Source organism: Grammomys surdaster, unplaced genomic scaffold (assembly GCF_004785775.1).
Source record: "Grammomys surdaster isolate TR1022 unplaced genomic scaffold, NIH_TR_1.0 208, whole genome shotgun sequence".
NCBI lineage: Eukaryota > Metazoa > Chordata > Mammalia > Rodentia > Muridae > Grammomys > Grammomys surdaster.
The window spans coordinates 878,718-903,195 of record NW_021604653.1 but is presented as its reverse complement, the minus strand read 5'-3'; the positions used below and the strand labels follow the sequence as shown (position 1 = coordinate 903,195).

The 24,478-nt window shown below is 44.1% G+C and overlaps 1 protein-coding gene across 1 annotated transcript in view; it reads left to right on the top strand.

Annotated features, from left to right (window-relative positions):
• Mgat5 (alpha-1,6-mannosylglycoprotein 6-beta-N-acetylglucosaminyltransferase) overlaps positions 1-24,478 on the top strand; it is a 281,270-nt gene that overhangs the window by 139,431 nt on the left and 117,361 nt on the right. Inside the window, exons 5-6 of the mRNA XM_028771515.1 lie at positions 20,730-20,806; positions 21,957-22,046. Coding sequence (XP_028627348.1) covers positions 20,730-20,806; positions 21,957-22,046 — 167 coding nt within the window. The remainder of the gene's footprint in view (positions 1-20,729; positions 20,807-21,956; positions 22,047-24,478) is intronic.

The following is a 24,478-nucleotide window of genomic DNA, read 5'->3' as shown; positions in this document are numbered from 1 at the left end:
CGCGTGTGTGTGTGTGCATGCATGCATATGTGTGCCCATGCACAAATGCATGATACTGTGTGTATATGTATGTATGTGTGCATACACACATCTGACACACATGCATACATATGCACATACATGCCCATAGAACCCAGAGACTGATACCTTTTCCTCTCCACCTTAGTTTTTAAGACAGTTGTCACTGTACTTGGATCTGCTGGTTTGGCTGGACTGCCTGGCCAGTGAACCCTGGGGATCTTCAGTCTCTGCCTCCCTGGTGCTGGTATTGCAGGCATGCACTGCTGCACTCAGCTTCCTACATGGGGGCTAGGGATTCAAACTCTGGGCCTCATGCTCAAACAGCAAACACTTTACCCACTTAGCTATCTCCCCAGCATGCAGAATTGTCTCTCTCTCATTTAGACACCGCAGGTGCTCTCCTCTTCCAGAAGAGACCTGCAGCAGAGGAAGGCATTGGCTTCCTACCAGTGACCCAACCTTTAAGCAGAGCCACACATTCTTCAGTTCAACAGGCTGTGCTGGGCAGCAAGAGATCTAAATTCTGTTGTCGACTTAACTACACAGTAGGATTGTTAACTAATAAAACCAGGTTTTGTGTGTGTGTGTGTGTGTGTGTGTGTGTGTGTGTGTGTGTGTGTGAGAGAGAGAGAGAGAGAGAGAGAGAGAGAGAGAGAGAGAGAGAGTGTGTCGGGGGGATGTATGCACATGTGTGCAAATATGTGGGGACCAGAGGTCAATATCAAGTTTCTTCTTCAATTGCTGTGTACTCTATTTTTTGAGGCGTGATCTGTCCCTGGGATGTCTAATTTGGCTATATTTACTGATAATTGACCTCCCCCAGCACTGGGATTACAAGTATGTTCTATTGAACTCTACATTTTTATATGAACTTTGGGAGATCAAACTCAATTCAGGTAAGCATTTTACCAACTGAACCTTCCTCACAACCCCTAGTCCGTGTGTGTGCGTGTGTGTATGTGTGTGTGTGTCTGTGTGTGTCTGTGTCTGTGTGTGCACATGTGCATGCGCATGTGCATGTGTGTTTTGTTGTGGTAGTTTTGTTGGGTTGTTTTTGGTAGGGTGTGTCTCTAAGGCTTTCCAATTTTATCTCCTATGACTTTAATAGAATTCAGGGTTATCCCTCTCACCTCTGCTCCCACAGTTCAGGCCTTAGACATCACCATCGTCTTTTGTTCACCTTTAATATAGATCGCAGTCTACACATACTGGCTTGGGATACAGCTAACGGCTGGAGTTCCATCTCTGGGAGGAATGTGACCCATACAAAGCTCTCATAGCCAGAGGATGAGCTGTAGACTTTCCCTGACCTCCAGGAAGTCATTATCAAAGCCAGTCTCATGCCTTTCTGCTCTTGCAGCCTTTTGAATCTTCCTGTGCTTGAGTCAGACATCAGAGTTGCTAGGAGCAGGCAGGGCCCTGGGCAGCCATTCTTCATGTTTAAGTCTCTAAATAGCTTTCAGATGAAGGAGGTACAGGACCTTGCCCAGATGTGTGCCTGGCTTAGGGCTTTATCTGTTGTCCAAGTAAAAATAGCAACCAGGAAGGCATGCCTCCAAGTGAATGCAGGCCTGTAATAGACCTTTGCCCATGAAAGGGAGCCAGCTAGCATTTCATTATGAATCACTGAGGTACCACTGTGTGCCCTTGCCTCTCTCATGTGTTTTCATAATATGCATATTCTAAGTGTTACCATTCACTGAGTAGAAAATAGGAAAATTTAAGTGCCAAGGATTCATTAAATTACAGTGTGTTATCAGTGGGTACTCGATTTCCAGTACTGGGCTGGTTACATGTGGTGTGGTACCAGGGTAAGGATCAGAAGGAAAATAACAAAAGCCTGGGCATTAGCAGTCAGCATACCTACTGTCGGGTGCACATCTGCTCTCATTCCTGGGATTGGCTGACAGCTAATGCACTCACTGTGCTCTGCAGCCCCTCATCCTGGGTGTGTGTGTACAGGTGAGTATGTTTGCATGTGCAAGGGGACCGTCCCAAGCATCATTCTCAGGAAGGCTGTCTGCTTCCTTTGAGACCAGGAGCTCACCAATTAGGGTTGCCTGGCTGGCCAGTGAGCTTTGGGTATCCTGGCTCTGCCTCCCCGGAACTAGGATTGCAAGCACATGACATCACACCTGGGATCTTCATGTGGTTTCTAGGGATCAAACTCAGATGCCTCATGCTTTTGTGGCAGGCACTTTACCAGCTAAACCATCTCCTCAGTCCTGGAGTTTTCATTTAATTTTTTTTTATTTCATTTTACAAGTTTCAGTACAAAAATCTCAACTTTTGGATTTTTTTTTTTTTGCCTCAGAAGCTGCCAAGTGTAAATATTCAGCATATGGTATGTCTGTTTCTGGGACATACATACATACATACATACATACATACATACATACATACATATGTGTGCACACACACACACATTTTTTACTTTTCTCTTTGCTGTGACCAAGATACTTCACAAACAGCAGCTTAAGGATGGAAGGGCTTATTTTGCTCACAGCTGGAGGATGCAGTTCATAATGACACCAGGAGACAGTCGATCCCATTGCATCTGCAGTCAGGAAGCAGAGAGAGATGGATGCTGGTGCTCAGCTCACTGTCTCCTTTCTATCACTTCAGGAGCCCAGTCCAAAGGATGGTGCTGTCCACATTCAGGGTGGGTCTTCCTTCCTCAATTAAACCTCTGTGGAAACACCCACATAGAAACAACCAGACATATTATCTCCATGGTGATTCTAAAGCCAGCCAAGCTAACCAGTAAGGATTAACCACCACAGTGACCTACAGTAACCCTTATCTGCACTGTGTGCCACTCCTGGTCAAGGTCTCTTGTGGATTTAGGCTACAGGCTGTGGTTTTCTAAGAGGCAGATCCAAGGAATATACTTTTGGATGCCCCAGATGTTCACTGACATTTTGAGGCTATTTATTAGTTCACAGATACTGGAAATGAACAGGGAAATGGCCAAAAATATCCAGCATCTGTGGTTAACGTTCCCATGAGTTGGCTATCGCTGGATTATGTTAGAAGTGTCTGCTAGAGTTGGCAGCGGAATTGGGAGTGTGGTAGGCCAACCAGCTACATGGCTTTCTCAACTTAGGCAGGGGAAATGCGATAGTTTGGAATCCTGCTATAGTGATGTCTAAGTAGTAGAGATAGGAAATAAGTTATAATTGGAAAAGTCTTGGTGGTGTTGACAGTGTATCCCTGTCATCAGCTCTCCTCTTTAGTCCTGCTTGTCTCTGTTGTAATGTTAATAGGTACTTTTATTACCACTCTACTAAGGATTCATTCCATCTTAATTTATTATCTAGACTTTCCCAGGGGATTGTAAGAGCAACGGTACAGGCTGCCTCCTGGCTTGTTGCCGCTGTTCTTGGCATGAGCCAACCAGAAAAAGAACTGTTCAGAGTTTCACTTGAAGCCATCAACGGTTCTGTTTGGGCAGCCCCAAATACCAACAAGAGTTGTTTCAGGAAGTTTGAACGATGCCAAGTTCAAGACTCTGTTTTGGTTCAGCTGCTTAATCTTAGCCCAACAAATGCTCCCCTGTCTTGATGGTAATTTTACTTCAGGGTGGGATGGATGGCTCGCATAGTTTCACAACATAGTTTCCAAGCTTGAAAGTCTTTGATGAGTTGTAGTGGGAACCAAAAACAGCTACAGCTTTTATGTGGGAGGTGGAACGGAGAGGTAGGATTCTTCAGACAGCCGAGTTTTATCTACTAACATTGACTGCCCCACACAGAGCATGTTGGTTCTGACCTGAATCTTGTCTCCTGTGAGAGGAATACTGCCTTGTTGGCCACTGAGGCCAAGAGGGAGAGGAGAGTGGGACCAGATAAAAATCATTATATTTCACCAAACTTGGGAGCCATTTTGGTTGCTGTTTTTCGCGTGGCTATATTTCAGAGACCTGAAGATGACCTCCTGATAAAAGGGCCAGAATTTAGAAAGCCACTATATAACTGAATCAGGAAACAAATCCTGGAATGGATTGTTTGGAATCGTGGACAGCAGATAAGCACTAACTATCAATGACTTGGTTTGATGTAGAGGGAGTGGCTGCCTGGCTCACTTGGTTGGCCCCTGTGTGTTTCCTGACCTTAATGTCTTTGGCTCACATTATTATTGGTAGAAGGTTAAATACTCGTCTTTTTTTCCCCCTCCGTGTAGTCTATGATTGAAGTGTAAGGTTTCGTTTCTCCTTTTCTCTTTATCTCTGCTGTGTGCTTCCATTACACTCTAGGAAGTTCCTTCTTTTAATCACCTGAGGGAAAAATAGCTTTCTTGATTCGTCTAGAGTCCATGAGAGTGGAAATTGAGTTATATGACAGGTCTTATTCTGCACATGTTAATCTGTCTATGTAACTTTACCCTCTCTGTCATCTGTTAGTTATTTTTCTTTGCTTTCCTTTCCTTTCTATTTTAGACTTCATATTTGATTAGAATGAGAAAAAAGACATTCCCACAGTAATAGAACCCAGTCAAGGACTGTTAAGTGACAATTATGATTGCAAGCTTCATAATGAATATGGTTGTTCTTTTTGTAGTCTTAGTGTTTGGAGGCAGGACTTTAAGTATGGTGGAAGGAATAGCCTGGAAAATCCTCAGCAAAAAATAAAAGTTAATGGGCTGGTGAGATGACTCAGCAGGTAAAGGAACTGGTTGCCACGCCTAATGACCTGAATTCAATCCTTGGCATCTTCATGATGGAAGGAGAGAATCAACTCTCACAACTTGACCCTAGCCTCTCCACACACTCCTTCGTACACACATAGACACACACACACACACACACACACACACACACACTGTGGTTGTTTGAATATAATTGCACCCATAGTGCCATCGTGAGTGGCATTATTAGTAGCTGTGGTCTTGTGGAAGGACGTGTGTCACTGTGGAGGCCTTTAGGCTTTGAAGTCTCACGTATGTTCACACCATGCTCAGTGGGGCAGTCTCCTTCTGCCTGCTGATCCAGAAAAAGAACTCTTAGCTTTTTCTTCAGTACCATGTCTGCCTGCATGCCAGCATTCTTCTCACCATGGTGACAATGGAATAAACCTCTGAAACTGTAAGCCAGCCCGAATTAAATATTTTCCTTTATAAGAGTTGCTGTAGTCATGTCTCTTCACAGCAATAAAACTTTAAGTAACACACACACACACACACACACACACACACACACACACACTATTTAAAAGAATAAAATAAAAATTTTAAAATATCAGAAGTAATACATAATTAAATTAGACAAATTTCCAAATGAAACCATTTTAGGGATTTGCCAGTTGACTGACCACAACTGCCAATTTAAGAAAAATATCTTAAGATGAATACATAAATTTATATAAGAGCTTTTTTGCCCGGAGTTCCTACTGTTTCCCAAGCCTGGCCTTGGAATCTGGGCAAGGCATGCTGGGAACATTGATAAATGTTTATTGATAGATGAAGTAGACTCGATTTGGAGCAGAACACAGGGAACTCCCACCTCCAGCATCACAGCTGGTGACGGCGCCGACTAACCCTGGCCGCCACCTAGACTGAGGATGCTCTCTGGTTTGGAGGAAGCAGTGAACTAGAGGGCGAGCCAGGACTGCGTATGGAGACCTGGGAAGTGGCTCAATAACAAGGGGTTAGAAGCTGTTTATAACCTGGCATGTGACGAGTTGGAGAGGGTCTGAGCTGACCACTCATACCTGACCTTGTACCGGTGTACAAACAGCCGCAGACGGGAAAACCAGCAGAAAATAAACAGTGGAATAGAATCAAATCCTGCTGCATATAGAAGCACCTCCACGTTACGTGAGACCTGGGCAGTATTTAAATAAACATACAGTATTTGCCCCTCATCTCTTTGGGTCTTTAAATTTTCTCCAAGTTAGTATTTACAGACTCCGTACTACTCCAAAAAAATCCCATTTTAAAGATAGCTTTCTTTAATGTCTTTGTGGATATCCAGCGACCTCCTAAAGCATCACTTCAGTGTTTGCAAAGACACCTGACACTTCCTGCATTCATTCCTTATCTTATTGTCCTGACAAAAGCAACATTAAAAAGTAGGATTTATCTCAGCTCACAATTTCAGAAGGGACCTACTCTGTCAAGGCAGGGAAATTGTGGCAGCGAGAGTGTGAGGCAGCTCACGAGGCCTCCTCAGTCAGAGAGAGAGGGATGCCGGCACTCAGCTCACTTTCTCCATTTTCTTCCTTTTAAAAAAAAAATTGAAAATTTAAAAATTTTTTATTTTATTTTGGTTTTTCAAGACAGGGTTTCTCTGTGTAGCCCTCCCTGGCTGTTTTAGAACTCTCTGTAGATGGAGCTGGCCTCAAACTCAGAGGTTTGCCTGCCTCTGCCTCCCAAGTGGTGGGATTAAAGGTGTGCACTGCAGCTTGCCACACTGTGCCTTTCCCTGTGCACACTGGCTCGCTTTCCCTTTTTTGTTTTGTCCAGAACCCCAGCCCGTGGGGTGATGGCTCCCCACGTTGAGAGTGGTTCTTCCTACTGCAGTTAACTGAAAATAAAAGTTCCCTCACAGACCTGCCCAGAGATTTCTCTACCCATTGTTTCTTGATCCTGTCAAATGCACAACATTAACCATTACTCTTCCTGAAAACACACACACACACACACACACACACATACACAAACTTAACACGTTCCTTTCCCGTAACCTCACGTTGGCCACACATCTCCCAGTTAATCTTATAAAACTGAGTCACATACTGTGGAGATCCTGGGTGAGTCCTCTTCAGTCTGCAGAGCTTTTGCAAAGCTTTAGGTTCAGCTCACCTCTGTGTTCTAACGGACAGATTCAAAGTGAAGAAGGAATCAATTCCTGATACTTTTTGGTTATTGGCTGTAGCTTTGCAAGAAGCAACTGTACTCTGTTCACTTAGCTTATTAGCTGGATATATTGATACTGTCCCCGCTGCTGTGGCACAGTATCTAACCAAAGCAAGCTCTTGAGGAAGGATTTCTTTGGGTGCATAGTTAGAGAGTACCGTCCACCCTGCAGCTGCTCACACAGCATCCACAGTCAGGAAAGAGATGAATTGCTAGGTCATCCACTTTAGCTGCTTCATTTGGTCCAGAACTTCTGTGCATAAAATGATGCTGCCCACGGTTAAAATAGGTCTGCCCTGCTAAGCCAGCCCAGTCCAGAAACTCCCTTGTAGATATGCCCTAAGGTTTGATCCTACATGATTTCAGATCTTGCCAAGGTGACATTGGTAAGAACTATCACACTGGAAAGTTTTACATTCTCGACATTGCTTCCCGATTCCCTCATTTAGACCATCTTACCCGGTTGGGCTATTTTTGGAGATCCACGTGTGAGGAAGAAAGCCAGGTACTGCAAGCCAGCTGAGAACTAGGGATTGCACATTGTCAAGTGGCTGGCTGATGCCTGTCAAAGTCTACAGACAGGAGTGGGAGGGAAATCACAGCCTTTCTGCCTTAAGTGTTTGAGGGTGAATTATTTCCTGGTGCCGGTGACTCTGCCCCCGTGCTGTCTCCTTTGGGAGCAAAAGTTGTTACTGAAACCCTCTGTGCTTGGGCCCAGCACTGAATACACAATAAACTAGTCCACCCCTACCCAAGACACCTCAGTACTACCACCAACAGAAAAATACTCTACAAACAAACAAGTTCTACTTGACACCGAGGTCCTCGTTTGCAGAGGAAATCTGAGCTTGAACTTTGAGCATGGTTTTATAACAAGCCCTAGCTCCACAAGTTCATGGCAGCACATAGAATGCTGGCTAGCAAGGGGTTAATAAATGGAGACTAGGAAGGAAGATTTTATTCTGTCATTTGAATTCTTCAGTCAAACAGAAGCATCCTTTCAAAAAGTGATTCAGGTTAAACCTGTGAGCAAAATCATGTCTAATGCAAGGTGTAGATCTTAAGTGTACATTTTGATGAGTTTTGGTAAGGATATATGTCTATCATAGCAGCCTGGCAGGCACAGTGAACACATCACCCCCAGATGGTCTCTCATGTCTCCTCCTGTTTGTTCTCTATACCCCATAAGCAATCGTAACTCTGTTGTCTATCACTGTACATTAATTGTGCCTGTTCTTGGCTTCATAAAAACAAAATTTCATAGTATGAACATGTAAGGGAAGGGCTTCATTAAGCCCAGCATAAGGCTTTCCAGATATATCTGCTGTATTGCATGTATTCGTTGTTCATTCTCTGTGATTTTAGTCAGAGAGTAATGTTGAATTGTATGAGCATAACACAATTGATTTATCAGTTTTGCTGGTGTTGGACATTGGAGTTGTTTCCAGTTGGAGAATCTTATGAATTATCCTGACATAAACACATGAGCCTGTCACATTTTCTAAATAGAAGACTATCCAACTACATGGTAGTTCTGCTTCGTGCTTTTCTTGTGTAAATGTACGGTTTATAGGCTGTCTTTTCCATCCTTCCCACTACTAATTTATTTTCTCTCCTTTTCTCAATTATTCTCACTAGCAGGAATTATATATGTTATTCATCTTTCCCAAGAACTACCTTCGGCTTTTAAACTCGTCTCTATTTGTATTAGTCAAGATTAACTCACGAAGCAGAACCTCTTGGAGAGGTGTGTACACCAAGGGATTCGTTAAGAAGGATTTGGCTTCACACAGGTGTGGAAGCTGCTTCAACAGTGTCTGCAAGGGTTCCTGCCTTTGTGTCTGGTGACAGGCTTGACACCCACAGGGCTGGCAGCCAGGAAGGGAAGACAGATTGGTTCTGGAGGACAGGATGAATATGATGGCAGCTGGGGAGATGGCTGTCAGTAAGATGCGTGTTATGCAAGCATGAGGACCCCGGTTCAACCCCCAGAACACATGCGAAGAAGCTGGGTGGGGACAGCTCACTGGCCTGCTATGAGTTCTAGGCCCAGTGACAGATCCTTTCTCAAAAAATAAGGGGCATCCCTGCCTCCCCTGTAAGGCCCAGGGAATGTTATAGAAGAAGACAAAGAATTTAAGAGCTGGAGGAAGAAGAGGAGGAGGAGGAGGAAGAGGAGGAGGAGGAGGAGGAGGAGGAGGAGGAGGAGGAGGAGGAAGAGAAAGAGGAGGAAGAGGAGGAAGAGGAGGAAGAAAGAAGGAAGGAAGGAAGGAAGGAAGGAAGGAAGGAAGGAAGGAAGGAAGGAAGGAAGGAAGGAACAGTGGTTCCATGAAGTGTGGTCACCCAGATTTGGCCTGACAATAGAAACCATGAGCACATGGCAGTTGTGGATACTGTGTTAGACTGGGCCCTCCAACTTTCTATTATGGGTAGAGGAGGTCCCATGAAGCCCCACCTTTTTGATGAAGATACTGATGGCTCCTGGAAGCTGTGGCGTTTCTTTAATTGTGTAGCCTCCAGGAATTAGGTAGGAAGAAGGGATTCAACGGAAAAGGAATGGGGACCAAAGAGAGTAAAGGGAGTTGAGTATGATCACAAAGCATGTCTGTGAAACTGGCAAAAATAAAGTAAAGCATTAACGTGGAGCAAGTGATGAAGACAGCTGATGTCAGCCTCTGGCCTCCTCACTCAGGCATGTCCTGAGTTCTGGTTTTTGGTTTTACTCTGGTTTTAAGGTATGGATGGTCTGCAGAAGTTTGAGGAGAGGAGGTGAAGGCTCAAATTGAGTCATTACTAACACCATCACTTAGACACACACACACACACACACACACACACACACACACAGGATTCTGAAGGACTGACTGAGCTGCTTTAACCCTGTGAGCTATACCATCCTACCCCTCCAGCTGTTGAACTCTGACATGATAGTGCACATCAGCTGTAGAAATACAGCCTAATGGCAAAGCTAGAAACAAAGCTTTAAACATAAAAGTAAACAATTAGCCAATCTGGGCTGGGATAAGGGTTGTTTGCCAGCCCCTGCTGTGGAGATCACAATAAGTATACTTTCTCAATGTTTGTATGATAGTTTGCATTCAGGAGTGTGGTACTTTAATCATGATACTTGGGAGACAGAGGCAGGCTGATCTCTGAGTTTGCGGCCAGCTTGGTCTACAGAGTGAGTTCCTGGACAGCCAGGACTACACAGAGAAACTCTGTCTAGGAAAAAAAAAACCTCTTTGTAAAACTGGAGAGACAGCTCAGCAGTTAAAAGAACTGGCTGCTCTTCCAAAGGATTTGGGTTTAATTCCAGAGGATCCGGTACCCTCACAAAGAGATACATGCAGGCAAAACACCAATGCACAGAAAATAAAACTAAATAAGTCATTAAAAAAAATAAGTTTGCATTGTCAACCTGATACAACCTGGAATCACCTGAAAAAAGAATCTTCATGATAGATTAACCTAGATCTAGCTATCCCGTGGGTGTGTCTGGGGTGGGGGAGGGGAGTAGATGTAGGAAGTCACACCCCACTGTGGGTGACACTCTTTCCTAAGTGTATGTGGGAGGTGTGTCCTGCACTATACAGTGCGAGGGTTAGCTAAGCAGTAAGCAGGCAGTAGGTGTGCATTGGTTCCTCTCTGTTCTTGATGGTGAGTTTGATGTCAGCAGCTGCTTGAGCTCCTGCCTTGCCATCTCCCAAAGTGATGAACTGTCTGTAACCTGGAATGGTAAGACGAATAAGCCTTTTGTTGCTATTGCTCAGGGCATGTAATCACAGCAACAGAAATGAAACTAGGACAAACAATTTACCCAGAATTGATATAGGAAACTCCCTGATCCATGGTTTTTCTTTGGGTGGGTTCATTTACCTGAGTTAACTGTGATCTAGAAATGTTAATGGAAAATTCGAGAAATAATCAGCAGCTTTTTAATTTTGATTTTGATTTTTGTTTTTCCAGACAGAGTTTCTCTGTTTAATATCCCCAAATGTCCTGAAACTCACTTTGTAGACCAGGCTGGCCTCAAACTCCCAGCATTCTGAGTACTGGGATTAAGGCATGTAGTTGTGTGCATAAGTGGAAAATTTGCAGAAATAATTAGTGATTCTTAAGTTGCATGCAGCGTGATGGGCTCTCATGCTTTACTTCCCAGAAGTGGGGGCTCTGGTGTTCTGCTGCTGTATGTGCTATCTGGCATCTAGTCACCTGGCAATCATCTCAGCTCAATGCTGTGTCCAAATAGCCCTTATTTTACTTAACAATGGCCCAAAGCTCGAGAGTTTTAAAGTGCTGTAATTCCAGCATAGCTGAGAAAAGCTGTGAAGCGCTTCCTGTGAGTGAAAATCTGTAAGCTCTTGACGTAGACAAAGAAACAACATGTGTGCTAAGGTTTTCAAGATCTACATGAAGAAAAGCCCTCAGAGGGCTAGAGAGATGGCTCGGGGTTAAGAGCACTCCGTACTTTTCCAGAAGGCCCAAGTTTCATTCCCAGGATGCATCAGGCTGTTCACTGCCACCTGTAACTCCAGTGCCAGAGACTTGAGCAGCTCTCCTGACCTCCATGGACACTCCCCTCACAGGTACAAACACCACATAGGTACACATATAATTAAAAATAAAAAAAATAGGATCTTTTTTTGGTGTTGTTTTTGAGACAGGATCTCACTATGTAACCTTGGCTGGCCTGGAGCTTGCTGTGTAGAGCTGACTGGCCTCAAACTCACAGACATGCTCTTGCCTCTGCCTTCCCGTGCTAGAATTAAAGGCACGCATCACTACACCTGGCTGAAATCTTTTAAGAAAAAGAACAAAACATCTACAATTTCTTCTATATACTCTCTCTCTCCCTCTCTCTCCCTTTTTCTCTCTATATCTATCTATATACAGGCATACATACATATATACATACATACATACATACATACATACATACATAAATACATACTTTGGCTATAGTATATTTATATACTGAATTTTATCATTAGTTACTGTTAATCTTACTGTGTCTAATTCATAAGTGACACATTACCATATGTGTACAGAGGAAAAGGCACAGTATATGTAGATGTTGGATCCATGTACTGGGGGGTCCTTGAAAGATGAGACATGAAGATAAAGTGTTATGATGTTATAAGTTCATATTTAATTCATCCTGATCAACTATCCTTTCTAGTATTGTTCTCCGTATGTCTAAAAACTCGCATAAGACTCATCATGTTCTAATAGACTTTTGTATTAAGCAGAGACCTGATAAAAGAAGCAAAGGAAGGTGAGCACGGTAGCTGGTGGGGCATGCCCTTAACCCTAGCATTTGGGAGGCAAAGACAGACTGCAGCACACACCTTTATTCCCACCACTTGGGAGGCAGAGGCAGGCATCTCTGAGTTTGAGGTCAGGTTGGTCTACAGAGCCAGTTCCAGGACAGCCAGGGCTATACAGAGAAACCCTGTCTTGAAAAAACAAGGAAAAGAGAAAGCCTGGCTGGGCTAGATAGCAAGACCCAGAATAGCTAGAGTTATAAAGATTCTAGTTAAACAACAACAACAAACAAACAAAACAAACAAAAAGGGAAGCAAAGTACACACACATACACCCTGTAGTTTTCTACTTGAACAATATATTAACATTTTCTACCGTGCATATACGTGAGTGTACTTACATGTGTGTGCCTGTGGAAGGGAAAAGGCAGTGTTAACGGGTCTTCCTCTATCACTTTTTGACTTGCATGCTTCATTTATTTAGTGATTTTCTTGTGGGCCTGGATCTCAGCCGTCTGACTAGGCTGACAGGCTAGCAAGCTCCAGGGATCCTCGCGTCTCTACCTTGCTCATGCTGGGGTTACACACATACAGTGCCATGCTCAGCATTGTATGTGCGCTAGGAAAAAACAGAGCGCAACCCATGTGCCTGACAGCAGCATCTTGTACAGCGCCTCCATCCCTCCATCCCCTAAAGCAGCATTTCAGATGTTCTCTGTTTCCTGACAGACTCCTGTTATCTGACTGCATTTCCTTTTCAGCCCCAAAGATTTTTTTTTTTATTTCTTACTGCACAAGTCTGTGAGTGGTGAAATTTCTCATTCATTTTTTCTAAAAATGGCATTGTTTATTTATCTATCTTTGATTGGTATTTTCGAGGGACATAGGTAGAGAACTAACAGTAAGTTTTTGCTTGGTTTAAGCAGCAAATCTGTCTTTGTTTGGTTTGGTTCCAGCCTGTCTGATGCAAAGTCAGGTGGCTTTGCTGTCTTTATTGCCTTTTATGTAATGTGTCTTGTTTTTCTTTAGCTTCCTTTAATATTTTTCTCCGTCTTTGACCTTTAGCAGTTTGGTTATAACAAATATAATTGTCTCTGCCTTCTGTGTGAGTCACTGAGTTATTAGATCTGAAGTTAACGATTTTTTTTAAAATATATATTATTTTTAGAAACTTGTTGGCCATTATTTCTTCAAGCATTTTTCTTTACTATTTGTCCTTGTTTTCTTTCTATTGCTATGGTTAAAAAAGATGCCCTAACAAAATGCAGCTTAGTAGAGAAAGGGTTTATTTGACTTAAAATTGTAAGTCCTTATCCATCGCTGTAGTGGTGTCAAGGTAGCGAGAACTAGAAGCAGCTAGTCACATCCACAGTCAAGGGCAGAGAAGAATGCACGCTTGTTCACTGCCCAGCTCACTTTCCCTACCCTTCTATGGTCCGAGCTCCATCCTGTGAAACTGTGCTGGTCATGTACAGTTTGGCCAGGTTAACCATAGTTAACCCTAGTAAGGAAAAAATCCTCATCAAAAATGCCCTCAGACCAACCTGATAGAGACAGGCTGTCATTGGGAGTCCCTTCCCATGGGACTCCTTACAGTATCAAGTTGACAATCAAAGTTGTTAGCCCATTGTCTCTCTTGGCATTCACTTGCCCATCTTCTCCTACATGTCACTGGGGCTCTGCTTATAGTATTTCCTTCAGCCTCGATTGTCTACTTCCAGTGTTCTCTAGTTCACTCATCTTTTCTTCAGCTAGGTCTAGTTTACTCTTCCTTTTAGTCTATGAATTTTCCATTTCAGATAGTCTGTTTTACATCCTGAAATTCGTTTTGTGTGTGTGTGTGTGTGTGTGTGTGTGTGTGTGTGTGTTCTTCCAAGTATTCATTTCTCCTGAGAAATCTTTCAGTTACTGATTTTCTTTTGTCTTTAATCTTATCGTAGCTGCTTTAAATTTCTTGTCAGTTCTCTGGCATTCACATTATGTGAAGCTAATTTTATTGATTGCTTTCCTTTTTAAAAAAAATAGATTTTTTTACATGTATCTATTTTGTGATGAAAGTACATGTACCATGGCACAATTTGTGGGTGTCAGTTCTGTAGTTCCATATTGTGGGTGTGTCCTTGGGATCGAGCTCAGGTCACTAGGCTTGGTGTTAAGTACCTTACCCCACTGAGCCACACTGCTGGTCTTTGCTGATCTTTTCTTAACGTTTTCTTTTTTAAAATCTCATGTAGCCCTGGCTGCCCTGGAACTTGCCCGTGTAGACCAGGCTGTCCTATAGTTCACAGAGATCCACTTGCCTCTGCCTTTCTCTCCTGACTACTGAATGAGATTAAAGGCATGCCCCTCCTTGACTGCTTTTCTTAGTTGATTCACCTTTTCAATGAAGGCTTGTGACAAAGGAATTTATACACTAAAATAGTCTTCTAGTGCCAGTCTTCTCTCCTAGGTTCTAATTCTCTATTATTTTTTCTTCCCCAGTGATAAGAACTACTAATACACACAGGTGTAGAGGGTATATTCTACCTTTTTACTTAACGAAACTCCAAGTCCTGAACATCTTTGACAGTTTGATAAGAAGAGTTAGAAATGTATGAACTAGTTTACTCAGGCCTGTTCTAGAGGAAAAAGTGAACAAATGTTATTTGTGGGACTGAAAAGAAATGTACATGTGCCCGTTTCGGGTACTGTCACAGTTTCACAAGGACAGCAACATGCAGAGACGCTTCCTCCAGGAAAGTACCTGTGAGAATACGGGTTCCAAAAGGCTCCTTATTTCACTTATTGCAAAAGGAGTGTAGTCATCAAAATTGTCTAAGACACAACCCAAGGATGCTGTCCAGTGTTTGCCACCATCACCTCAGATTGTTAAGCCTTTCCACCTACTTCCTAGTTTCATAGTCTCCTCAGAATTGACAGCTGAGAATGTCTCAAAATATGTCAGCTTTTATCTTATTTTTTAAAATATTATGTAAAGAAGCTATTTTTTCTGGGAATAAATAGTGCAACCTCTTTTTAAAAAATGTTCTTGAAATATAAAGCTAGCATTCTCCCAATTTATAATAGTGACTGCCTTGCCCATTTACTGTAACTGGATACCCGTGTGGGATATTTTGTGTTCTTTCTGTTGTTGCCTAAAATACTGAAGAACATTTTGTTGCAGGAAAAACGATATCAGGAACTAAGTTTATTCTTACAGAAAGTTCCATTTACATAGAGATGAGCGCATGCAGATTTATGCAGGACCCTGATTATCCACATCATATACAAATTCCGTTTTCTTTCCCAGCCTCAGACATGGAAATATATACACACAAGTTGGTGCCATGGTGCTATTATATTCACTTAAAATAACCAAGCTTCTCTTATTGTACAAATCAAAAGTATTTTGATCTCAGTATCCTTTACCGGCTACCCACAGGCATGATGATGTAGAACTGACCAAGAGTGACAGGACAGCACAAAGACCACCCATTCGTAGGATGAATGCAGTGTAGCAATAGAGTACTAATGGGGCGAGACCCTTGTGCAGTATTCCACGATGAGCATCCCAGGGTCTGCTGTCATGGTTGCTCTGAGGTTAAGTGAGATCTTGTGTTATCATTGCAGGCATCAGTACCTGGCCCAGGAAGGGTGACTAGGTCCTTAGAATGCTTTGCAACAATTCCTAAGTGAAGAGAGAGGCTCCCAAGAGTTTGGTGCATAGGCCAGTGGTTTGAATGGGAATTGTCTCCCATACTCTGTGTCTCAGTGGTTAATCTAGTGATTAACCAGCTGCTGGCTCTGTTTGGGATGGTTAGGAAACGTTTAGGAAGTGGAAAGCTGCTGACAGAAGTATGGCATTAAGTTTGCTGGGGCGGGGGGGGTTTAAGGTTCTACATCCCTGGACCACTTCCTATTCTCTGTCTACTTCCTGTCTTAGGATGCAGTGTGGCCAGCCAGCCTCCTGCTCCTGACACTACACCTTCCTCACTAGGCTGAATTCTATCCCTTTCCACAGTTAAGTGGGAATGCACTCATTGTATAGCCAAGGATAACCCTAAACTTCTGACCCTTTTGCATTCATCTCCCTCATACTGAGACTACAGATGTGTAACCGCATCCACTTTATGGGGATACAAGGGATGGGACTTAGGGCTTTGTGCATGCTAGGCAAGAACTCTACCAGCTGAGCTACCAGTGTAAGGTGAGCTTCAACTCCCAAATAATTTATGTTGGATATAAAATTCTGTTCAACTGTAAAGATCTTATGTGGTAGTTTTATTTTGGAGTACAGTATGTTCTTATCCTTAATGTGATTTTATCTTTAACACCCAAAATAAAATGGTCAGCGTTTTTTTTTTCTACTCAATGAATATCGGTGGCTTCCCCAAACTACATTAGCATCCAGCAACTTTCCTGTTGCTTCCAGTAGTAATCTAGACATTGGGTTGTGAGCCTGGAGTTCACAACCCTTTGGCCTGCAGTACCTACCTAGCTGTCCTGACGTAGGTCTTCCCATGCTGCCCTGCATCTGAGGCTTTCTCTAGTTATCTCCCCCCTTAGACCTAGAGGGTTGGCTGCTTGTCTTCACTCATAGGGCTTTCATTATCCTCAGTAAAGCTCTCTGGTGTTAGAACACACATCAAGCTACTTTCCCCTTCCCTGGCTTGTCCCTCTTTTGCAGTGTCCCTCACCTGATTTCCCTGCTGACTAATGCTTAGAAACATAATCACGCAGATAATCCTGCAGGAAGGTAAGAACAGAGCACATGACAAAGGGAAGAATAAATAGTCAGTGATAGTTTGGCTAAATTGTTTTTTGGAGGTTTTTTTTTTGGTTAATGTAGGTATGTGTCCTGTGCATGCATGGGTACATGTGTTTTCACATGTATGTCAACATACATGCACATGTGTACACATGTGTGCATGCTTGTGGAGGTAAGAGGCTGATGCCACATGTCTTCATTGGTTGCTCTCCAGCTTGTGGTTTGAGGTGGGGCCTCTCTCTTGAAGCCAGTTGAACACACAAGTTTGGCTACTGTAGCTAGCCAGCATGCTCTGGGAATCCCCTGTGTCTTCTGCCTTCACAGCACCAACATTAGAGGCAGGCTGTGACACCATGCCCAGCATGTATGTGGGTGCTGGGGACCTGAGCTCTGCTCCTCACTCCTGTGCAGCAGCAGTTACTTTACGTGCTGAGCCATCTCTCAGCCCCCTGTATGGCAGTGTGTTTTCATGTAAATTTCTGTTCAGTTCTATAGTGTTTGCACATGGATAATGCCCTAGCTTTGGATTCTTACTTAGCAAGTCCAGCGGGCTAGCGAAGGTGCCTTTCTAAGCAGAATAATATTTGGTCAGTTTACCCCCCTCACACTCTCTGCTCATGTTTCCCAGCCAGAGCATGAGTGAAGTGATTGTGGTGTGTGCCTGTGAATACCTAGACACAGCTGAGTGGAAATAATCCTGACCTAGAAGGAAAATCTGTGCTGGAGAGATGGCTCAGTGCACTTGCCACATGATCGTGAGGGCCCGAGCTCACTCCCCAGAAACCACGTTAATCTGGACTCAGTCTCTAATGCCAGTGTTCCAGCAGCAAGGTTAGAGATGGAGACAGAGTCCCCAGAAACTCAGGAACCAGCTAGTCTCGAATTACACAGCAGTGGATGAGAGACCTTGTTTCAGTGGAGACACAAGCTGAATCCTGACACCTGGGGTTGCCCTCTGACCTCCACTCACCATGCTTGGTGTGTAAGTGTTCACACACACAGAGTCACACTCACACACATACACACCCCAAAGGAAAAAGCCTTATGGTAGAGATTCATGGTGCCTTAAACAGAAATGGTTTACTGAATTTGCATTTGCTTCCTCATTGAACTAGGGAATCTTTCTCATCTCTCTAGACTGTAGTTTTAGGAATCAGGAAAAGCAGAGGGTCAGCATGTATGCTTGTGGGAAATCTCCTGTAAAGTGTGAGGCAGATGATGCTTCCAGCTCTTTAAGCCAAAATCCAGAAAAACCAATGAAACACAAAACATGCTTTCCAAAGTGGTATAGAGGTTGGTGGATGCTATTTGGGGAAAAAAAATACAAAAAAACAAAACAAAAAAACAAACAAAAAACCCATGTCACTGGAATTGTATAGGAGAATTAAGCTGGTCTTACAAATGCACCCTGCTTTCTCTCACTGTGGTTCTATATTTCACACAGATATAGAATACCATGTATGTATATGTCTCCATATGAGATATGAAATAAAACTGCAGCAAGGGAGAAACAGGAGGACCAACCAGCAAGAAAAGTGAAGAGTGGTGAGCATGAGGGGAGTGTGCAGCATGCAATACATGAGTGAGAGCTTACTTAAATAATAAAAATAGCATCATTTCAAAAGGGAAGCTCTGCTTTTGGAGACTTTGGATTTGGGATATTCTGTTGGGAATGTACAACCATTCGTATGTTCAAGCCTATGAACATATGAAGAACTGTGAAGTCTGAAACAGGGGTCTCAAGCATCTCAAACAAGGGACACTCAACCTTCGTGTTCCCCAAAAGGCCACATCTTGTAGATTAGCTACACCTTGGCTTCTCTGGCCCATTGGGAAGCAGGCAACTTCCTGTGACTTTAAGATCTTCTGCCTAGAATATGTGGTGTACTGGTTGGTTGGTGCAATTCAACTTCACACAAACCTCTGCCTATCTGGGAAGAAAGATTTGAGGAAATGCCTCCATAAGATTGGCTCTTTGGATCACCTGTGGTCTATTATTCTTATTTAATGATGGACGTAGGTGGGGCCACCCCTGGGAAGGTGGTCCTGGGTTGTATAAGAAAGCAGCTGAGGCAAGTCCTGAGGGGCTAGCCAGTAAGCAATGTTCATTCGTGGTTCTGTTTCAGCTCCTTCCTCCAGGTTCCTGCCCTGCTTGAGTTCCAGCTTTGGCTTTCTTCAGTTGATGGGCTGGGAGCCAAATTTGGTTTTGATCACATTGTTTTATCAGAACCAACATAAAGTACTAAAACATCTGTCAGGGACCTAGTTGTAGAAATTCACTTTTTCCAAGTAGAGCATGAGTTGTATTGGATCATTTCTAGCAGGAGATGGTCTTTCACCTTGGCTAGTTCCCTCTGATTTACTCATTGGTTCTTATAGCTAAGCTGGCCGAGGGAAGTGCTTGCAAGAGCTCTATCTCCAGGTCAAATGTAGAGATTGCTGGCTTCAGGCTGGTGCCCAGCACTGGGCCAGTGGCAGAGCTTGTGTGCACTTACTCTGCAGGGGCCATCTGATAAGGTGGCCGCGTGTTCCTATCAGATATACGAGGAGAAACGGAGAAACGCTCCCTTGTTGTACATACAAAACAGTTGCTGGAGACCCTTTATCTTTTGAGAGGAAATGTGTGTGAGGTACCAGGGGCAGAGTGTCACCCTCCCTCCTGAAGATGCTTATCCTGGCTGTTGGCAACAGAGCTAAACAGGAAGATTTGACTCACTTTCCAGTGGGAGGACAGACAGATGGCCGTAGTTCCTGAAGTTTAGGGGCAGGGATTATAAGCTCACTTTTGTCTGTTCTTCCCACGGCTCCTTTAAAACCATGATGGGGAGATAGCCAGGTACCTTTAACCTATCAGATGCCATTCAGTTCTAAATAAAAGTCAAGGTGATTGGGTTCTTAGAATGAAGCTTTGCAGAGTCTGGAGATCATGGTGAAATGGTTACAGTGATTTGTCTAATCCTCACTATGTTAGGAAGCCATGTGTGTTGGCACATAATTGTAATCCCAGCATTTGGGAGGTTGAGGTAGGAAGAACCCTGAGGCTTGCTGGACAGCCAGCCTAGCCTATGTGGTGAGTTCCAGGTCAGTGAGAGACCATATCTCAAAAAAAAAATTAAACAAAAAACAAAACTATGGAATGTTCCTGAGGAATGACATGTGAGATGGTGTACTGGCCTCCCCTGCATGCACTTGTGTGCCCTCATATACAGGAACTCAAGCATATGTGGGGGAGAGGGGTGAGAAAGAAGGACTGTCATAGATGCTGACATACCTTTCTTTTTAAGGACTACTAAGATCCCAGAGAATCTCCTTGTTGGTGGCATGCCCTCTGTCATAGTTAGTGTTTCTATTGCTGTGAAGAGACACAATGACCACAGCAACTCTTAAAGGACATTTAAGCTGGGGCTGGCTTATAGTTTAGTCTATTATCATTGTAGTAGGAAGCATGGTGGCATGCAGACAGATGTGGTGCTGGAGAGATAGCTGAGAGTTCTACATCTGGCAGGCAGCAGAAACAGTGAGCTACTAGGCAGGCCTGGTTTGAGCTTCTGAAACCTCAGAGCCCACCCCAAGTGATGCTTCCTCCAACAAGACCGCACCTCCAATAATGCCACTCCCTGTGAGCCCATGGGGGCCATTTTCATTCAGACCACCACCCCCCTGACTCCCAGCAACAGCATTCTGCTACAGCTACAGCCATGCCTGTAGCTGGAGGGGATGCATGGACCAGAACCTTGCCTCCATGGAGACCTCTCTATTTCCGTTTATCCTTCAGCCTACGTGGACTGTGATGTTGGGCTTCTGTATTATGGTTCTCATGGTTTGTTTCCTATTCTTTGCAGATATCATTAATGGAGTTCAAGAGAAATGTGTATTGCCTCCTATGGATGGCTACCCCCACTGCGAGGGGAAAATCAAGGTAAAGTAGAAGTTATGTCTATTCATCCCAATACCCTCCGTCTTTTTCCCCTCCCAAAGATGCTGGTGGTCAACTGAGCCTTGAAGCAAATCTTTCCAGGGTATTTCTATCCTATTAGTGGTGGCCCTTCTCTGCCACTCCCATGGGGTACAGGTCAGCAGTGGCTTTCAGCACTCAGACTGAGAACCTGGACCACTTCTGGTGTCCACTCTGTCTTTCCCAGCCTTTCATCTCCAGGTGATCCTTCAAGTTCCACCTTAGTTAGAATTCCTCTTTCCTCCTAAATTCCCGAGTCCTGTTCCATGTCCAGATTATGATGTAAATGTGATATCTGCACACACAAATGAGTGCCCAGAGACATTTGGCCACCCGTTCTTAACTGTGCATTCCCACTGATGATCAAACCCAAGGTCTCCAGAACACTTGGCAAGCGCTCCATACTGAGCTGCAGCCTGGCCTCTTGTATATGATCTGTGCAGATGAACATGTATGTGCATGTAGGTATGGAGGCCAGAGGACAACCCCGTGTGTCATTCCTTGGGCACCATCCAGCTTTCTCTTGAGACAGGGTCTCTCACTGGCCTAAAGCTCATCCAGTAGGCTGGCCTGGCTGTTCCCAGAGCTGCTATTCCCAGTACATACCTGGATTCCTGACCTTTTCTTGTTTTGTCTTAAATTATTTTGAGAAAACTAAATTGTATTTGTTTGGCCTGTTCCTGGAAACCACTACTGGCCAGTGGTGTTCAGAGAAAAGTTGTCATTCAAGTAATCCTTGTTAAGAATAGCGAGAACCTCCTAGGAACTTCCCTGATGTCCTTTGGGGACAGCTGTAAGCCTCATTGACACTTCTGTGCTATTTGGCCTGAGCTCTGCACTGCAGGCTCTGTGCTGTGGCTGTGGAACCTCCTGAGGGTGTTGAATAGCAGGGCCGCTGTGGTCTGGCCTCCACTGCGTCTGTTTACACTGAGCTGCTCTGCTCTGCTCTGGCTAGCATCTGCAACTCTCCAGGAGCTGAACATCTAGTCACCTGGCCCTCAGCTTAGGAACCTTTGGCTCTGCTCTACCCATGAGCCTCCACGTGAGTCACTCACTCCACTGAGCCTTTTGCCCCCTCCCCTCTCCTCAGCCTTGTCCTCTCCTCTCATTTCAGTGGATGAAGGACATGTGGCGCTCGGACCCCTGCTACGCAGACTACGGAGTGGACGGGACCTCCTGCTCCTTTTTTATTTACCTCAGTGAGGTGAGTCTTTCTGAGGACTTGTGCGTCTGCACTGAGGCTCTGTTGTAACTGAGCCTGGAGTTGGAGAAGCTAAAAAAGATGAAGGAGCAGCGACTGCATTCGTTTCCTCCTGACTCCTTCCCATAAAGAAAGAACAGGCTTGGATTCACTGTTTTGTTTGCTTTAACTTCACATTTCAGCAAAATACACAGACTGCAGGACTTTCAATCTTCACCAGGTTTTTTTTTTTTTTAGTTTGGTTTCTTTATTCCTTTTGTAAAATTTTAATTTATTTAGTGTGTGCATACGTGCACAGGGCCTATGGCACACAAGTAGAGTATAAAGGACAACTTGTGGGGTTCTCTTTCTGATGTGGGTCCCAAGCACATTTAGGTCATCTGTCTTGGTGACAGTCACCTTTACCCCAAGCTATCTTGCCAGCCCTTCCCTTGGGAACAAATCATTAGTTATCTTTAGATCCACCAAGTAGTGGGCCCAGACTGAGAAAACAAGCCTGCCTGGTGCATAGTCCACAGAGTACTCAGCCTGGGGAGGAAGACACTGGGTCCACAAGGCTGAAAACACACTGCCAGAATCTTTTTTAAGTCTTTCCCAAGTGCTCACGAAGACATGCTGCCTTCTAGTTTGGGAATGGTGACCGTCTTAATGAGCCTGAAGTTAGGACTCATTGTTTTGTTTTGTGTTTCTCTTGTGACGAGCCATGGTAGGCCGCTCTCCCTGGGCTGTTAGCTGCCATGTGTACTCTTAGGGACTAAGTTACCTCCTGTCACCATCCTTATTATTTTCTCTCTGAAATCAGATTTTCATTTGTTTATGTACATTTACAATGCAGGTCTTTTAAAGGCCACAGAACATTTAACAGACCCCATGGGTCCCTGGCTCAGGTGACTTCTGGTTCTCCTTTGGAAAGAGTGCTTGTCTAGCCTACACAAAACCCAGAGTTTCATCCCCAGAACTGCCTAAACTGGGCATAGTGGCGTAAACCTAAAGTCCTAATAACTAGGGAGATTGGAGGAGGAATGTCAGAAGTTCAGGCTATCCTTGGCTACATAGTAAGTTGGAGGAAAGCCTGAGATACATGAGACTTGTCTCAAAAGACAAATAAAACGGGTTTAAAAAGTATAGTTTGTTAGCTGCAGGGGAAGAACCTAATAGGGAGTTAGAAGCTACCTGTACCATCTCCTCTGGACCAGACATCCCTGGGGCCTACATAGGTGCTGGGCAGCCTTGGCTGGGTCTATCATTTCTTTCATTATTCTGCCCCATGGTGACAGCCCCTTGGTGATGCCCTATAGAATATCTCCATTTTTTTAGGCTGAATTAAATGCTCTTGCCATGGTTTTCCTTATGCAGTCTGGGTGCCTCTCTTTTCTGTACCATAAAGTGACTAGCATGTCTTATTTGGATGACCAAACCTAAGTCACCAGTACTGTAAGGCACATGCACCGTCTCCCACGTCCACATTCTCTCTGTGCCATAGCTAGCATTGACTGTCAAGGTGACACAACCTAGAATCATGACAGACCTCTGGGAGTGTCTGTAAGGGAGTTTGTAGGTTGGGTGAATTGAGGTGAGAAGACCCCCCTCCTAACTGTGATGCAGTGCATCCTGGTGCTCCTGCCTCAGTGGACTGTACCCTCAAACTCTGAACCCAAGTAAATGCTGTTCTTCATTAAGTTGCTTTTGTAAGGCATTTTGTTACAAAGGTAAGTAGCTAGCACACCTACTTCCTTCATTATATCATGGTCAGCCCTCATATCCCTCAGCACTGGGCTTTGATCCCACGACCCTACCACTGAGGACCTACATTTTCTTTGACAGGTTTGTTCCCTGGAAATCAGGGGAATCCCTGCACCAATGACAGTAAAATACCTTCTAGAAATTAGAAGTACGGGCTAGCCTGGGTGTTTCTGGTTAGCTCAGGCTAGCCTGGGAGTTCCTCCTCAGCTGCTGACATTCTGATTTTGCATTTGTTTGAGCCTGTCCCTGATTGCTGGCTTCTGCAGCCTTCTCATTTCCTTCTGCAAGGAGAATCAGGCTGTGGGTGACCTTCACCCCATAGAGAACTCAATTAGAAGTACCTCTCCTGCCCCGAGGGAAAGACTCTTCACCCAGTTTAATTTTGCAGTTTCCTTTGAAAATCCCTTCCCTGGCATGGAAGAAGCCAGAATCTGGCCATTGGTCCTGATTGACAACCATGGCTCATTTGTGGATTTGGGAGGGCTAAGGAGATGAAGAATGTCATGTTCTGCCTGAGTTTCCCTGCCTCTTCTCCAGATCCTGGACCAAAACTAGGAAGATGTGGAGAAGTAATGTAGTGGACTGAAGGGCAAGGACATGGCTTATGATAGGTTCATTCCGTTTAAAATTGCTACCCTATGATATGTAGAGGAGCTAAGGTGGGAGGAGTCAGAAGAGGAAGAGAAGGAATA